Source organism: Schistocerca cancellata, unplaced genomic scaffold, assembly GCF_023864275.1.
Source record: "Schistocerca cancellata isolate TAMUIC-IGC-003103 unplaced genomic scaffold, iqSchCanc2.1 HiC_scaffold_1132, whole genome shotgun sequence".
In the NCBI taxonomy this organism is placed as follows: Eukaryota; Metazoa; Arthropoda; class Insecta; order Orthoptera; family Acrididae; genus Schistocerca; species Schistocerca cancellata.
Window position 1 is genome coordinate 2,165,147 of NW_026047131.1, and position 19,638 is coordinate 2,184,784.

Consider the following 19,638-nt stretch of genomic DNA (forward strand, 5'->3'; position numbering starts at 1 on the left):
GTGCTATTTCAGAATATGGAGAGACTCAGCAATCCTGTTTATGAGTAAGGGGGAATTTAAAGTAGACTGAGGCAGCAGTGAGGAGATCCGGGTTACTTTCCCAACCCTGCTACAAATTTTCACTCACTGCTTCACTCCATGAATATATAACATGCTTCACTTTGCTTATCTTTAACAGTGAACATGGTTTAATTTTCAACACAGTTTCTGAAGCTTGAAATTGTAGTGATAAATTCCTCTATTAACACATAACCATTGAGAAACATCATATCAAACTGATACATTTATTATGGTGACAGTCATGTTCTAATAGTTTTCTCAGTAACTTCCTGTAACCTCTGAGTGCTGACTTGCCCTCATTATTGTATAGCGCAGTGGCACCCATTGTGATTACAACATGACGTCTTGTTTCAGATTATTTGTTTTGGTTGTTAGGTTTTCAACTGCAGTAATAAATGTAGCTCTGGGTGTGACGTTCACCTGCTTTATTTCTTCATTGATAGTCCTCGCTGTTGACAAACTGCGTTTTTATACTGGCTGAAAAATGATTTGGGCGGGGGTGGAGGTTCACAATGCTGTGTACTGTAAATGATGTAGCTGTTAATGGCACAGTTGCATTTTACAGTTCTTTACTTTCACTGTTCACAACCCCCCCCCCCCCCCCCCCCCCAATATTACACAGTTAATTAGGCCAGTTCAATATTGGTTAACTTTTGATAAGCCTCATTAATAGTGTGCAGGCAAACTTCAGCACACTGTTACAATAATTTACCATTGAATATCTATGAGCTGTAAAAACATAACCACACAATTCTTGTGGAATAATACGGTATGTGTGGCACTATTGAACAGACACTGTCATTGTTTTAACACATGAGCTATTTGTGTTACGCTTATCTCACGATTAAGTTGATGCATTGTTGTTGATCTAACCAATAGAGGTTTCTCATCTGAAAATCGACTGTAGACTGACTGTCCCAAGACCAAAAATTGAGCCTTTATATGTCCTCATAACAATAGGTACTGAAAGTATACATTGTTTTGATGTTTACTTTACAGAAATAAAAACATAACTCATTCAATTAACTCAATATATAGAAAAATTCCTTCTTTTTAACAGTTCCTTCTACTACAATGGCTAGGCCGAATTATTTGTTTAAATAATGAAATTAACAGATACAGTCATAAAAACAATACTTTTGATAAAACTGGAAATTACTTTGGAATTAATTAATGGCTGACTTCGCTAATATATTTTTGAATAGAGCAAAATAAATATTTTAAGACTCCTAGTGAGCCTTTTTTCAATGTTTATAATTATTACAGAATTTATATTTGTTTATAAGTCAACAATAGAATCTAAGTCACAGAACAATTACCAATTTCACCCTATAACGAAAGATATTAACTAGGAATAGTCAAAATAAATTAGGAAATTGAAGACACACACAAAAGTAAACACAAAATTAGACCTGGTAGTATATTCATTAAGACTGAGAGCCAACCTTTTCTTTTATGGAAATGCAGATTATACTCATGTACGTTAATGGTAATTATGCAAAAATGTAAATAAAATGAATTTAAGGAGGCAGATGGCAGAACTAGAGAGGAAGTAAAGAGATCCCAGCTTGCTTTTGAACCTTAATTTAGAGATATGACTGAGTTTTATTATTTTTAACTGTAACACAGTTGGAGAAAATCGAGATTAATGTTCCTATATCTGAAAAACTACATGAAACTTTGTGACCAGGTATATTATAAGTTACTATGACTACTGAAGCAAAACCATGGCAGTAGTTTGAATGGGCACAAAGTTAGGTATTTCATGCATAAATATGTAATGTAAAAATTTGCATATTTTAATAAATTAATATCTGTAGTTCTTTTGCATTCCATTTCTTAATTCTGCTTCAGTCAATATAAATAACAAGGATATGTTACTGCTAAAAATTTAGTGTTAATTTTCTTGATTCCAAAGATAAAGGTACATAAATTTGGCTTATTTCACATTGGGAACATAGGACTTGCAAACTCCTCTTAAGTCTTTTCATTGTATCACACTTAAGTAAAAAATGCATTTCTGCCTTCTTCCTAGACATCCAAGAGATCCATCTCCATGAAATAGAATGTGTGAAATGTTACGCTGCTTTGGTGTGCAGCTGATTTAATATGTGAAAGAGTATGAGCCTTCTCAGCAGCACAAGATGGCATACATATGGAAAGACAAACTTGTGTGTCATCTTCAGTTGGCTATAATGTTATACATTGTTTGTTTTATAGGAACAATGGTGTCAGTGGGTGTGTTCAGCCACGTAATGAAGATGGACGACGCCTTGGTGGGAGTCCTCTCATGCACCAGCAAGATCATCTCAAGCTTCGTGTACGCCTTCAGTTACACCACATGGATGATCTACATGGGTAAGTAAACTCACTGTAGGAGGTATGATCTAAAGCTCAAGGGAAGTTTTGTTTTTCTTAGAGAACCCTTATTTATTCATCATCATAAACTTTACCACCTTCAGAGTAATCCCCCTCAGATACAATACATCTGAGCCAATGGTTTTTCCAATCTTGGAATCACTTCTGGAACTCACTCTTTGTAATGTTGTTTATTGCCTTAAACAATTCTGTTTTTGTCTCATTGATGGTGACAAAATGACATCCTTTTATGGCTCTCTTCAGATACAGTCCCAGAAAGAAGTCACAGGGGGCCATGTCCAGCAAATGTGGTAGTGGAGGCAACAGCATAGTGTTGTTTTTTGCAAAAAAAAAAAAAAAGGTGTGAGTGCAAGCATTATCATGATATAATTTCCATGAGTGGTTTTACCACAAATCTGGTTGTTTTCTTCAGACTGCTTCACACAAATGGCACATAACTTGCAGACAGTATTCCTTAATCACCATATGAATATAACTCCTGATGCACTATCCCATTGTACTTGAAGATAATAGTGACAAGAACCTTCACATGTGATTGAACTTTTCGAATTTTTTTCAGTCTCTGCTCTTCAGGCGTTTTCCATTGTGAAAACAGGGCCTCGATTTCAATGTGATAGCCATATACCCATTTTTTTGTCACCTACTGTAGTCATCTGTAGAAGTTCTTAATCTTTGCTGACTTCATTCAAGAATACCTGAGAGACATCTATGTGACATTCTTTTAGGTTGAAATTTGACAATTTTGGAACAGACTGGATTGCTGCATGTTTCGTGCCCAAAACCTAAAAAAAAAAAAATAAAAATAAAAATAAATTGCTTGGCATGAGGCAGAGTATATGCAAACTTCATCAGCAACCTTCCTTTGGAGATTTGGCCATTTTCCACAACCATTTTCTTTACTCCTTCCAGACTGACTTCAGTAATTGATGTACTAGGACAATCATCTTTGGAACACTTATACCATTTGTAGACTCTTATAGATTCACCAAAAGCCACAGTCAACATTTCAAATGTGGTGCTGCACTTTACTCCAAAGTGTTGTGATTTATGAAATAAAAGATACACCTTAGAATAAAGCTCCTATATGTGCAGTGTCTTAGATACAAGCTCAGATTGCTGCAATTATTTGTGCATAAGCAAGTCATCACATCATCTAGTAATAACAGGACTTAAAGACAGTGAAACAGCGTATCACAAATCAGCAGATAGTTACTGCAGGCAGCAACACAAAGAGGAGAGTGTGGCAATACCTCTCAGTGTACATCTTAGATTTGAAAGAATTGCATTTCCTGAACAATATGCTAAAGAAGGAAGAATTGAAATGATTGGCACTGTAGTCCACATAAATTATTATTATTCAAGCAGGCTAAACATGAAGTTATTAGAATATACTGGCCATCAAATGCTGATCTGTTATACAGTTTTGAGAGAATTAACAAGAAATTTACTTCAAATTCTTTGATCCATCATTTTGGAAAGTAACAATTCACCAAGCCCTCAAAAGCATGTATAAAGCCCATGAAATTAAAAAATTCCCATTGCTTTTTGATTACATCTCACATACCACCCAGACACAATACAAAATGAAACTGCTCACATTACTATATAACTGATCATTTTGGCATGTCAGTCCATTACTGTCTATCAAGCTTGAACTATTCCCCCAAACTGTGATATGATTCATGAAAACCACCCAGCCCACTGTCAGAGAACAGTAATTATTGTCATTCGCTCTGCCCCAAAGGGTTACATACTGAACAGCTGGTCTGTACTTTAAGCAAGGCACTGCACCACTCTATCATCCTCCAGTTGTGTTAGAATGGTTTGAATACCACTCCATGACCATGACAGAACCCAGGTCCTCCTCCATCCTATTGAGACAACACCGAATAAGGTTAGTGCACTTTGGTCTCAGATCCAATCACTTTCCACAAGTTGCAGCAGCAGTAGATAGGTCATGCACGAAAAAGGCTTTCCAAGACCCTCAGCAACTCCTGAAGTCACGACAGCCCCTATCGGTACCAGTATCAGAGTGAGAAAAAGTACTACACATTACTAAGTTAGTAAAAGAAATTGCATGGCATTGTTGCCTGAGAAATCCTGAGAGGTAGATTCATTTCATATTTATTCCTCCATGTACAACTGTCCTTTTCCTCGTACTATGTGATAATTGTGTCTTGAGAGTAGCTGACACAAATGATTGTGTATAGGCCTAGTGGGCTCACATATTTGTGTTACATGATTATGAGAGAAGGGAGAGGGCAAAACCCAGTGCTGACATAAAGACTTCACCTCTCTAATAACACCAGAAGGGACATGAAGTTTGAAGTTCCCATCTAACAGACGATACCATTCAATACATATATCTTGTAAGGAACTTACTAGCACTACTAAAACCTGGATAACAGGAATTAACTTTGTCTTTGATGCCATCTACAAGATATTTCAGGAATACTCTTACAAACTTTGACATCATATACCTCAACAAAAAACTGTTTTATAAATGTATGTTCATAAATTCTCCATTATTAAAATTTACAGAGAGTAAGTTAAAGAGAAAATTCAACAAATAATGTCTGTGATCATTAACTAAAATTCATTTTTTGATAGAAGTCAGTCTGCAGATATATTCATTGTGGATTTGGTAGTAATACCTGTTGTTGTTCTTGTCATAGTATTGTTTTGCTTGTTAAGTATTGTCTTGAACCAAGGCAAAACAGTTATTATGTAAGCAAAAAAATGTGATTTTTATGTAACACTACATAAGTGTTAATGGACTTACGGCTATCTTAAATGTGTTTCCAAACAGAATACATCCAAATAAACCAACATTTGCTGCTGTTTCTTGTCACATTATTGAAATTTAATAAATTGTACCTACCACAAGTGGCAGATCAGGTTAGATGAGGATTTACTCATACACCTAACTACAAAGAATGCATTCTGCAGGCTGAATTATCCAGGTATCAAAGTACAGTGTATCACCTTATGATGTAATACATCATGTAGGATCACATAGAGTGGACTTCATGGGCAGTTGATGTATCTGTACGATCTTCAATGTGTGTAGAGTGTTTTCTACATCAATAATCAGCCACAAGAAAATTTTTGCCAGTGCTTTGTTCTACCAACAGCCAACCAAAAAAATGGTTCTAATGGCTCTGAGCACTATGGGATTTAACTGCTGAGGTCATCAGTCCCCTAAAACTCAGAACTACTTAAACCTAACTAACCTAAGGACATCACACACATCCACGCCTGAGGCTGGATTCGAACCTGCGACCGTAAGGGTCACGCGGCTCCAATCTGTAGCGCCTAGAACAGCCAATCAATTATATCTTCAGACTCATTTACACATGAGCCAACATGTGGAAGAAACTATTTTTATGGACAAATCAAAATCATAGTGATAAAATTTAAGCTAGGCTCCAACAGTTCATCAATCTGTTTGGATAGTAATCATATGACAGCACTCAAACCAATTCCAAGATAAAAGAAACATCATAATTTACTGCTAATGGCATAACAAACAATCTTAAAATATCCAAAATGAATTTTCACTCTGCAGCAGAATGTGTGCCGATATGGAACTTCCTGGCAGATTAAAACTGTGCACTGGCCCAGGATGCAAATCCAGGAACTTTGCATTTCAAGAACAAGTGCTGTGTATGAGCTACACAAGCACAACTCACGACCTGTCCTCAATGATTTCCTTGAGGAAGAAAGGCAAAGTTCGTGGGTTCAAGTCCCAGTCTGGCTCACAGTTTTAATCTGCCAGAAAGTTTCATATTAGTGCACACTCAACTGCAGAGTTCATTCTTGAGACAATCCCCAGGCTGTGGCTAAGTAATGTCTCCACAGTATCCTTTCATCCAGGCACTTCAGTCCTGCATGTTTTGCAGGAAAACATCTGTGAAATTTCGAAGGTAGTAGATGAGGTGCTGGAGGAAGTAAAGCTGTGAGGACAGGGCGTGAGCCATGCTCAGGTAGCTCAGTTGGTAGAGCACTTGCTTGTAAAATGCAGAAGTCCTGAGGTCTAGTTTTGGTCCAGTACACAGTTTTAATCTGCCAGGAAGTCTGAACCTTAAAATAAATAAGTACATAGGCTCTCACAGCTGTTATCACTTATGTCATTAGTAACTGGGTAGTGATGCCGCATCATTCTTGCAGACCCTTCAAATCTAACAGTTCAGCCTTCTTTTTCATCCCTTCTTCAGGTAACTGGCATGCACCTAAATGATGATGTGACTGAGAAGACAGTTGCATTTCTGATCAGTTTTAGCAAAGCACTGCCTGTAGTTTAGTGCATCACAGACAATCATTTCCAGAAATCCATGCAGTTTCTTCAATGAATATAAAGTCTGTGTTCCAGAATCCACCAGCAGTAAGTGCCTACTGCAGCCCCATTCCCTCCTACCATGTGGATGCCATAAGAGTCCACTCTAAAAGCCTATATAACCTGCATGGAGCTGGAGAGGTCGTCATAAAGTGACCCAAGTCTCTGTAAGAGTACTTCCTATCGCAGTGATTTACAGTGTGTGCTCTTCCAATGCATTTTTTAGAGTAAATTATCCAGGAAAAACAGAGCTACAGAATAAATACAGTTACAGTTGAAACTGCACCCCTCCCCCCCCCCCCCCCCCAAAGAAAAAAACTGCATCTTGGACAAACCTTGCTGTTTTTAGGCTTCCAGTTTTTTTATGCATTTTCTATGTTTTTCATTAAGAAAACTAACCAAGATACTAATCTTTCATGAAATCCTGAAATTACTTTTCCTCACCTGTATGACTCCAGCTTCTTTTGACTGCTTAGTTTTTTCTTTACATTTTTAAAGGATGTTAGGTTTTACAAAAAATATAAAATTTTACAAAAGTCAAAAAAACTTTTAATAACCACTCTAGTCCTAATAATCTACTATTCTACTTTCAATAACTAAAAAGTAAAGTCCTAAAATCCTAATTATTAAAAATTACACAACATTTTCACATAGATTTTTTTCATATGTTCCAGTCTAAAACATGTTTCTTTGCACTTGGCAATTTTGTGCTATCTTCTCTGTTGTGTCGTGTCTTTTATTGCTGCCTTTCCCGTTTCCTCCAATTTTTTTTTCTGCTGTGTGTACTTCACATATTCTCTGGTTTCTTACATTACCTGGTGGAGGTGAAATCTTTCCTAGAAAATAAATTCATCTTTGTTGCACAAAGCCAGTACAGTTGTTACCTATTGGAACTCAATCCAGAAGCATCTTGGCATATTGGTAATTTAGAACTGCTAACTACTTGGCAAGTACCAGTGTTTGTCATAAAGCTGTATGACAAGTAATAATGTACTATAAACAGGACTCTGTATATATAGATGTAGGAATTTTTCTGTGAAATATATCATTGTAGTCAAGTAGATATTGTTACACCCAAACAGCATTAAGCAGTGGAGTAATAGTTTATTGGACATACAGTATACATCTGAAGTTTCTGTAATGTCTTTGTCATGTGTTAGTGTATACTTGGCTGATTCCACATCCTACATCTTGATGGGATCCATGGTACATGACGAACAAATAAATAAATGAGTTGAATTTGTTGACCTTCCCTCACCTCATTGTTCACAATTGTTTGTTAAACATAAATTTTCTTGCATTCTGAACAATGTGTGTTGATGATAATGATTTTTGTTGCAGCACCAATCGCAGAAATTCTTAATGGCACATCATTCATCGCAATGCGCTCCATCATGTCCAAACTGGTTCCACCTGATGAGTTGGGTAAGTTTCACTTGTCTCGTGCATCTGAGCATTACATTCATAGTCACATGCAATGAATAAATAATGGCTTAGAAATAAAAAAGAGCCATGTGATAGGTACTTTTAGGTTCAAATGAAATTATGCAGATAACTTGTGTGTTTCTGGATTACCACACTCTCAATAAACTACTCAGTGCCACACAAAGGAAAATTCAGGGTGGAACGTAACAACTCAGCATCTCTGCTATATTGTTGTAAACTACACAGTGTGTAGGTTGCTACAACCTACATCATCGATCTGCTTTACATACTCTCAATCTCCCTCATTGAATTTTATCTTCCACTGTCCTTTCGACTATGTTTTCCAGTGAATATCTATGCCATATTGTTTCCAGCTGTTCTTCACTGAGTGTGTTGTGAATCACATCAGAATAGTCCTTTACTTTCCTTATTGTTTCTCAAGATGCAAAGAAATTATCAGTACTGTCAATGCACATCTTTGGTTTCTGTTTTCCTGTTTTTGATCTCCATAGTTAATTATTTGTGAGTCACATGGATCATAACTGGAACAGTTTGCTATGATGTGATGTGAAATGAGTCAGCTTTACAATTGCAGTGCACTTTATCACTAAAAAGTGTGGCAACACAGACCATTCGCATGACTGTCTTAACCTATTAATGCCCAAAACATATTTTTTGTTTTTGATTTTTATTGAAATTAAGTCGAAGTAGTTCTTTGTAAGGAAATAGCATGTATCAATGACTAAAATGTTTTTTTTTTTAATTTTTACACTGTTATATTTCACATATGATAAAACATACAATGGGTATTAACATTTACAGTTCAGCAGCACCATTTATTATTTTATGTAGCAAGAAAACAATGTTAAATCTAATTTTATTCATAAAACTATATGTTACTGTTTTTCCAATTTACAGTTCAGTCATTAATGACATTGGGAAAATAAAAACAAACTGGACTAAATCCAACATCACATTATTTCAGTAATATGCTCTGTATTTTGCACATTGTTTACCTATGATATTGCAAAGAACACGAATCTGGGTGAAGACCAACATTACACTTTATGAAACAAAATTTCGTGCATTTTTGCACAATTTTTACATCTCCTCTGAGTTAGAATTTTGTCCACAAAGTGTCCAACACTGACTCTGCGGACATCATTTGGAACACCTTCCCTGTATTTTGGCATGGCCCCTCAAGGTTTATCCATTAGTGCTGATATCAGTAGAGATAGTACAACACTTCTTCAAAACTCCAACAAACTTTCTATACAGCATCTACGTACTGATGAGGCAGAATCTAACAAGAGAGCAGTACAATTTCTTGGAGTGTATCCCAGTTCTATATAGACCTCTTAGTTTGTTGAAAAGATCAACACCTCCCATCCCTTTGTAGTATAATTGTACCAAGGTTGGTTGAGGCATGGTTACATGCTTTCACTTCGCTTTACTCCATCTCTTGCAGGTCCCCTTGGTAAGACAATCATTGATTGCAGATTTGTTGCTAATGTCACTTGACTGTTTTTGTGCCAGCTTAACAGTATAAGGCGTTCATCTTGAATAACATGATAAGATACATGAGGTTCCATTTTTAAGTCTTTCAGAGGTGCTTTCCGAATCCTGTCTCTCTGGATAGCGAAAATGCAGTGTAATTCATGCTTGCTTAGTGATTCCAAAGGTGGCAGAGAGTTGAAGTAGTTGTCAACAAAGGCAACATAATTAGGAGGAAGAAAACCTAAAAAATTTTTTCTGTGAGTATTTCTGAATGTTTTTCCTCCTTCTTGTCATGAGCACCAGAGTAAGGACTGAACTTTACAACATAGCCCTCAGATGTTGTGACCATAGTGAATAGGTTTCCCCTTATGAATTGTTTCGTCCTGTTATATCCCTAATAGAGTTCCATGCCTTCACCTAAAGAGAAAAAACATCCCAGTGGCCGAACAAGTAACAGAAACTTGATGTTAAGGTCTTTCACAAGCTGATAAATTTTCTGAGCTTTGTTACTTGGATCTACCCTTAAAAAGGGTAGGAAGATTTTTCTGTTTAGAAAAAGTGACAAAAAGCAGATTTCAGAGTACCTGTTGGCTCAACGCAAAAGTTTTGTCTCAAGTACTGATAGTGTTGAGGATCAGTGGACAAAGTTCAAAACCATCGTACAATATGCGTTAGATGAGTATGTGCCAAGCAAGATCATAAGAGATGGAAAAGAGCCACCGTGGTTCAACAACCGAGTTAGAAAACTGCTGCGGAAGCAAAGGGAACTTCACAGCAAACATAAACATAGCCAAAGCCTTGCAGACAAACAAAAATTACGCGAAGCGAAATGTAGTGTGAAGAGAGCTATGCGAGAGGCGTTCAATGAATTCGAAAGTAAAGTTCTATGTACTGACTTGGCAGAAAATCCTAAGAAATTTTGGTCTTATGTCAAAGCGGTAGGTGGATCAAAACAAAATGTCCAGACACTCTGTGACCAAAATGGTACTGAAACAGAGGATGACAGACTAAAGGCCGAAATACTAAATGTCTTTTTCCAAAGTCGTTTCACAGAGGAAGATTGCACTGTAGTTCCTTCTCTAGATTGTCGCACAGATGACAAAATGGTAGATATCGAAATAGACGACAGAGGGATAGAGAAACAATTAAAATCGCTGAAAAGAGGAAAGGCCTCTGGACCTGATGGGATACCAGTTCAATTTTACACAGAGTACGCGAAGGAACTTGCCCCCCTTCTTGCAGCGGTGTACCATAGGTCTCTAGAAGAGCGTAGCGTTCCAAAGGATTGGAAAAGGGCACAGGTCATCCCCGTTTTCAAGAAGGGACGTCGAACAGATGTGCAGAACTATAGACCTATATCTCTAACGTCCATCAGTTGTAGAATTTTGGAACACGTATTGTGTTCGAGTATAATGACTTTTCTGGAGACTAGAAATCTACTCTGTAGGAATCAGCATGGGTTTCGAAAAAGACGGTCATGTGAAACCCAGCTCGCGCTATTCGTCCACGAGACTCAGAGGGCCATAGACACGGGTTCACAGGTAGATGCCGTGTTTCTTGACTTCCGCAAGGCGTTCGATACAGTTCCCCACAGTCGTTCATTGAACAAAGTAAGAGCATATGGACTATCAGACCAATTGTGTGATTGGATTGAGGAGTTCCTAGATAACAGGACGCAGCATGTTATTCTCAATGGAGAGAAGTCTTCCGAAGTAAGAGTAATTTCAGGTGTGCCGCAGGGGAGTGTCATAGGACCGTTGCTATTCACAATATACATAAATGACCTGGTGGATGACATCGGAAGTTCACTGAGGCTTTTTGCAGATGATGCTGTGGTGTATCGAGAGGTTGTAACAATGGAAAATTGTACTGAAATGCAGGAGGATCTGCAGCGAATTGACGCATGGTGCAGGGAATGGCAATTGAATCTCAATGTAGACAAGTGTAATGTGCTGCGAATACACAGAAAGATAGATCCTTTATCATTTAACTACAAAATAGCAGGTCAGCAACTGGAAGCAGTTAATACCATAAATTATCTGGGAGTACGCATTAGGAGTGATTTAAAATGGAATGATCATATAATGTTGATTGTCGGTAAAGCAGATGCCAGACTGAGATTCATTGGAAGAATCCTAAGGAAATGCAATCCGAAAACAAAGGAAGTAGGTTACAGTACGCTTGTTCGCCCACTGCTTGAATACTGCTCAGCAGTGTCGGATCCGTACCAGATAGGGTTGATAGAAGATATAGAGAAGATCCAACGGAGAGCAGCGCGCTTCGTTACAGGATCATTTAGTAATCGCGAAAGCGTTACGGAGATGATAGATAAACTCCAGTGGAAGACTCTGCAGGAGAGACGCTCAGTAGCTCGGTACGGGCTTTTGTCAAAGTTTCGAGAACATACCTTCACCGAAGAGTCAAGCAGTATATTGCTCCCTCCTACGTATATCTCGCGAAGAGACCATGAGGATAAAATCAGAGAGATTAGAGCCCACACAGAGGCATACCGACAATCCTTCTTTCCACGAACAATACGAGACTGGAATAGAAGGGAGAACCGATAGAGGTACTGAAGGTACCCTCCGCCACACACCGTCAGGTGGCTTGCGGAGTATGGATGTAGATGTAGATGTAGATAGTTGTGTTATCATTGAAATGCAGAAAGCGATGAATTTGTTTCTACTGAGTGCTTACAAGGTGACTGTAAGTATCTGTCCTTGTCTCCCAATACATTATTTTAAAGAGGCTGGATTGTAAATCGAAAGAAGATTTCCAAAATGTTTGTGTAACTCATCAACTGAAAGTTGAAATTCTAAATATCCTTTCTGAGCAGCATTTCCACAGTCTCTTTACAAATATACTCTAAAAAGTCTTCATTTAAAACTTCCTTGACTATATCTGCTGGCATGAACTCCTTCATTTTATCCACACGAAAAGGCTTTGATATTTATCAGTGAAATCTACTTAACTGCCACTGTTCATGGTTATCAGTCACTTGGATGTCCACTTCCTTGGTATTGTTTTATATTTCTTTGATAGTTCCGGTGTTTTCTTATCTTTGTTGTCACTTTCTCTCACAGGCTGTTCAATAACATTGTTTGTCTTTCCTTCTGAAGTGGCTTGTACTTACAATGATTTTTTTTATTTATTTATTTATTTCATGTTCCGTAGATCCATATGGGAACATATCCCTGGATATAGAACAAGTCAAGGTTTTTACAGATTATTGTTTTGTGCACAGATACATTGATCTTATCATTAGATTAAAGAAACTGTGAAGTTTAGCATATACCCTTACATATTAGTTAAGATACAGGACATCTGAAAGAATATACAGTCATACATAAATTTGGGTATTGTTCTCAAGTTATACAGGTGTCATATATAGACATACATAAATTTGGGTATTGTATTAAGTTACACTGTACTTACAGAGTATGATTAATCAACTGTAGAGGTCACACAGTAAGGTTTAAGCACAAACGAGAGATTCTTTGCATTTTTGCTAAGAAATTCATCAATACTGTAACAAGATTCATCTAAAAGGAACTGCTTCAGATTTTCTTTAAACTTTGGCATGTTTCCAACCAGTTCTTTAATGTGCGGTGGGAGGGCATTAAAAATATTGACCGCAAAAAAACTCCTTAACAGTGTCACTGACGTTAACGAGTCTTTTATTGTCACTAGAAGCATTGTCACAAACAGAATCATTTCCATCACATGATGGAAGAAGGATTAAATCCAGCTCATCAGCTCATTCTTTAAACTCAATATACTATCTTCATCGCTGAGACTCTCAAGTGGTTTTAGGATATCTTATGTATCAGGGGCATTATCAAGAATTTAGCAAAATGACTTCAGGAAACTGCATCTTTTATTTTACTCTAAAAGTAAAAAAAGAAATGTTTCCTGAATTATGTTTTAAAGTAGTTATAGTTTCCAATTGTATATCATTCAGCAAAGTATTACTCTATTACACAAGCCTAGCTAAAGATTTTAAAACCAGAAACAACGTCATGCTTAATTGGTATTCTGATCTAATACTGAAACTATGAGTCAAACATTTATGTCAATACAAGCAGTTTCTGTATAGGATAAAATTAATACCGGTTGCACATTATCTTGCCAGCTCAGAGTAAATGGCTAACTGTGCAGTTATGTAGGATTATACCAAGTGGAATCGAACATAATTGTATAGGACTTATATGTACGGAGGTGGACATTTTTTGATATAGAGATTGAGATTCTTCTTTGTCACTATGGATAGATGAGGCAACTACTGTCATTGCATTAATCCACTCAACACAGTGCGAGGTGGTCGTGCATAGAGGTTCTAATGTGGTGCCTACGGGACCAGGTGTTTGATGATTTTTGTAGTATGATTGCATTGGTTTAATTCATGAATGCAATTGGGTTTTAAGGCAAACTTTTTTATGCTCCTTATCATTAATATTGTGGCAGCTATTTATTGTACCACACATAATATGACCTAGGCTACACATAGGTAACATGTATTCTGACATGGTTATGCCACATTTTACTGTGTTTTAATTTATTTTATTATTGATTTATATTAGTTAATTATTTTTAAAAAATTGTATGCAGTGCATTTGATTGTTGTGATGCATGGCCTATTACAACTGTGTGGTGCAGTTTTGTGAATAATGGCGTATACATATGTTCATCTATTATGCTATATCCGAGTAAAACAGTTAAAACTATTAACAACAGCATGACATATTTGCCCCTAATATTACATATAGTTTTAATAATACACAATATGTCCTTTTGAGCCACTTACATAGTTAACATAGATACTTGTCAATTGTTAATGTATGTTCTATATATTTTTATAATAGTACATTTGTTCTACTCATTGCACAGGGGCCTGAAGATGGCATCAATGTAACACCAAAACTGGTAGCATATAAGAAGTTCATAAAATATATTTCTACAATACATATGGCTGTTGGCAAATTATTGTATCTAGAAATACATGCCAGCCGTTGTCCCACGATCCATAAAGGATCAACAAAGACTTTTTGTGCATTGCACTGTACATGTTCTATAATGTTACATTTAAGGTGTGGCAGTCTGCCCTGTTGGGTATATTGTAGATGTCACTTCTAGGTGTGAAAGCAACCCAGAATGTAGATTGACAGAAATTCTTCTGAACACAAAATGGTACTAGATATCATCATCATGACACTGATTTAGGATGATTGTCTGAACAATGTACATTGAAAAATGAATGAACAGCACAGCACAAGCTTTACATATCATAAAGTAACTTCTTTGTTAGCATGTGTCAACCAAAGAATGTTGTATTATTTAATTAGATAGATAAAAAATCTACTCACCAAGCGGCGGCAGGACACACACATAAAAGACTGTTGTGACTGGCAAGCTTTCGGAGCAGTCTCCTTCATCAGGCAGAAGGGTTGAAGAGGAAGGAACAAGGGTGAAGGAAAAGGACTGGAGAGGTCTAGGAAGAGGGGTAGATTTTGGGAAAGTCAGCCAGAACTGCTGATCAGTGGAGACTTACCGTATGGGATGAGAAGGAAAGACTGATTGTTCGTTTTTGTTGTGCATGTTGGTATTCCAGTTGCTATTAGTTTACATATCAATTGTTATTTTTTATTTGTGGTTCACTGTTGCTGTTTGTGTTTACATTTTGCCATTTTGTTGTTTGGAGACAATGAATGGAATGACAAGTGGACAAATCATAACATTTTCAACATATTCTTCTGCTTGAGTTCAATAAAGGGGTGACAGCAGCAGAGGTAGCCAGAACCATTTGTGCTATGTATGGGGATCAGATGAGCATTGCAAGAAAACGGTTTTCTCATTTTAAGGAGGATTGTTTTGTCATTAGTGACTCTCCACATTCAGGAAGACCTTCAGAGTTTGATGAAGATTGTTCAAACACATTAATCCAAAATGATCCACATTAGTGTACTTGAGAAGTGCAGATGTTTTGAACTGTGATCATTGTGTGACATCTGCATGCAATGGAGAAGGTTCAAAAACTGGGTGTATGGGTGCCACATAATCCTAGGCAAAATCACAAAAATTAGTGGGTGGCCATATGTGCATCTCTGCTTGCAAGTCCATAATTGATTTGTGAACAGCACTGACCATTCCTATCCTGTATTGTTACTGGTGATGAGGAATGGTGTCTTTACACTAGCATCAGGAAAAGAAAGGAACAATTGAGCCTAAACTAAGTAGCAACTCCCTGTTCAAAGATCTGCACACATCTGCGAAAGATAATGTAATGCTTCTGGCAGAATGGTGATGATGTGGTATACTAAAAATTGCTTCCACAAGGTGTAACCATAACTGCTGACATTTACTGTCAACAGCTGATACATCTTGCAAACACAATCTGAGAACAAACAATGACAAGGAAGATAGCATGAAGTGGTCCTACTCCATGATAATGCTCGTCCAAATTCTGCTAGACAGACCCCCCCACCCAAAAAAAAAAAAAAAAAGAAAAACAAAACTGTTAAAGAGCTGCATTGGGAATTCATTCCACACACAACTCATTCTTGTAATCTTGTGCCCTCACATTTTTACCTTTCCTGCTTTCTGTTGAACAGCCTTCATGGAACTTCCTTTATGGATGAAAATGTGCTCCAGACATTGCTTAATTAGTTCTTCGCCTTAAATCCCCACAATTTCTACACTTGCAGAATCAAAAAGTTGCCCCAACACTGGCAGACAGTTGTAAACAGTGAAGGAGAATCTATCTATTATTGATGACTAAAGTCTGTGTTATATGCATCTGTTGCTTAGGGAAAAATGCTACAAACTTGTGCACCAATTGATTATGCGAGGCAAATTCCAGGATGGTTCCCACTACAAGGCCACAGCTATTAGCCCCAGCATTGTCAACCGACACCTGTAAGCATTTCTCTAAATGCCTGTATATACACATATGAGGCCAAACAGTATGACCACTGCACACTGAGAGACTGAATGCTATCTGATGGTGTTGTTGGCACGTGATGTGCTTAGCAAAGTATATAAGCAGAGCAGAGATGAATAGGGAATAATTCTAGTGACAATATGGGATGCAACTGGGTCAATCAACCGGTATAAACTTCACTGACATTGGATGAATTGTTATAAAACCTGGGGAGAAGCATCTTGGAAAATGTGTGCTACTATTGTGGGAATGGAAAGTGGTTGAAGGATGGCAAAATCAAGAGTAGTTGCAAAGTATTTCACTTTCACAGCTCATCACAGAATCTGAAGGTCAGAGAGACATACCATGTATCACTGGAAACTTTTTTTTTTTTACACCAAATCAGTATTCACGTCCAGATGTGCCATTATCCAGTAAATGACTGCTCAGAACATGCACAGCAGAATATTTTCACAATATCTGCCTTGTCTGTCACTTACTATTATACTTTCAGCTTCTGTACTGTATTCCTCAATTCACAGTTTTGTTTTGTATGTTCATGTGCTTATCTTCCAGCACACTAATGGTGGTTTTAACCATAGTTTCATTTTTGCTAGTTGTAAACACTGTCTTTAACTACACTTACGTGTTGCACTGCCTTTTTGCTAGCAGGCATCAGAACTGTTCCTTTATCTGGCAGTACATTTACTTGTTCTGGTGCACTGTTTCTGAATGGCATTGGTACCGGGCACATATTATAACATGAATTTGCCTTCATTTGCAATTTTAAATTACCTGGGTTCGACACACTTTCTATTGTACGTCACTTCTCACTTGTTATACATTTATTTAGTTTTTGCTCTAACTCATTGATTTTCACAAACAGGGCATCATTATCCTCTTGTAGCACTTTAGTTATTTTGTCTTTTGATGCTGAGTCTGTTATGTGTTTTTGCTTGCCCTGTGGCACCAGAACACAGTTCTGGGTTTTTGATTGTGCAGACAAAACTTTACAGTTATTTACTTTAACAGCACATGAGTAGCTCAAATTGTCTATGTCACCATCATTTTTTAGACACTTTACACATAATGAACTAGAATTTACATCAATTTTTGTGAGCTGCAAATTTGTTACAATTCTACTCTGTGCCATCTGGAATATACTATAGGGAATATTTATCTAGGCTCACATCAGGCTTGTGGTAGTAATAAAAGGCAACAGGACAGTTCTAGACAAAGCAGACCACCTGCTTTTCTTCATGCTTGATGTCTTTCCAATAGGCGATAGCATCTTCCTGCAGGCTAAAGTCGTACTACAGTGGTTTGATGAGTGTGATAGTGAAATTGTGGCGATACCTTGGCACCAAATTTCCCAATCTGAACCCACTGGAACAGATCTGGGACACTACTGGGTGGCAGCTCTTCACCCGCAAACCACCGGCTTGTAGTTTACAATAATTACGTGCTGCATACCTCTGGAAACCGATCGAGAATTTGTTGAATCCATGCTGTGCAAAACTGCTGATTTACTGCGTTTCAGAGTTGGAACAACACACTATCAAGCAGGCTGTAATAGTGTATTGACTTACCATTGAATGAATTTTGTTTTACTGCAACTGAATTACACTCTCCGCCAGGGTTTCAATTACCTCTCGTTGTGCCCTGAAATGAGAAATGTCCTACCCACCATCCTTCCCACCCCTCCTACCATGGTATTCTGCCGTCCATCAAACCTACACAATATATTCGTCCATCCTTACACGACCCCTGCTCCCAATCCCCTACCTCACGGCTCATACCCCTGTAATAGACCAAGATGCAAGACCTGTCCCATACATCCTCCTACCACCACCTACTCCAGTCCGGTCACTAACATTACCTATCACACCAAAGGCAGGGCTACCTGTGAAACCAGTCATGTGATCTACAAGCTAAGCTGCAACCATTGTGCTGCATTCTATGTGGGCACGACAACCGACAAGCTGTCTGTGCGCACGAACGGCCACCGACAAAGTGTGGCCAAAAAACAAGTGGACCGTCCTGTAGCTGAACACGGTGCCAAACATGATACCCCTCATCTCAATGACTGCTTCACAGCCTGTGCCATACGGATCCTTCCCACCGACACCAGCTTTTCTGCAATGCGCAGGTGGGAGCTTTCCCTGCAATACCTCCTATGTTCCCATAACCCTCCTGGCCTCAACCTTCATTAGTCACTGTCCTCACCCATCCAGCCCCCTCCCTGTTGCCACTCCAGCACTACACAGCCGTCATTTCACCACCACACCCAGTCTTTTAATTTATTTTTATTTCTCTCCTTTCCACTACTTACCCCCTCCGCACCAATTCTCCAACCCTCCGTCTAAACTTCACTGTCCGCCACCCCTACCATATTATCCCTCCCCCTCCCTGCCCCTGCCTCCTCCTTACCCCCACCCAGTCGCCACTCCCATCATGCACTGGTGCTGCTGCTGGCAGTGTAATTTCAGCTCTCTGAGACCACAGTGTGTGTGCAAGTTGCGCTTGTGTGAGTGTGTGTGTGCGTGTGTGTATGTGTGTCTACTGCTGACAAAGGCCTTAATTGACGAAAGCTTTGATTGTGTGAATCTTTTTATTGTGCCTATCGCGGTTCAACATTTCCGCTGTATGGTAAGTAGCAACTTTCCTTCTCTCGTATTGTTACATTCCATCCTGGATTTTCCATTGTTTGATTGTTTTGCTTCCTAATCTTTAATGCTGTGACATGTCTAACATTCTTATAAAAGTGTTCCATGGGTGAATATTACTACTGCTACAACTAACGACTGCTATTATTTTGCCTACAGGCCAGGTGAACTCCCTGTTTGGCGTGTGTGAGGCCCTGATGCCGCTGGTGTATGCCCCACTGTACACCAGCGTCTATGCTGCCACCATGGACTCCCTGCCTGGGGCCTTCTTCCTATTGGGAGGAGGTCTAACTATGCCGGCTGTTGCAATCTTCCTGTGAGTACTCCTAGCTCTACCTCACAGAGCTACAATCCTCACA

The 19,638-nt window shown here is 38.2% G+C and overlaps 1 protein-coding gene across 1 annotated transcript in view; it reads left to right on the top strand.

Annotated features, from left to right (window-relative positions):
• LOC126159401 (solute carrier family 46 member 3-like) overlaps positions 1 to 19,638 on the top strand; it is a 544,700-nt gene that overhangs the window by 511,398 nt on the left and 13,664 nt on the right. The window contains exons 6-8 of the mRNA XM_049916519.1: positions 2,281 to 2,418; positions 8,117 to 8,200; positions 19,439 to 19,595. Coding sequence (XP_049772476.1) covers positions 2,281 to 2,418; positions 8,117 to 8,200; positions 19,439 to 19,595 — 379 coding nt within the window. The remainder of the gene's footprint in view (positions 1 to 2,280; positions 2,419 to 8,116; positions 8,201 to 19,438; positions 19,596 to 19,638) is intronic.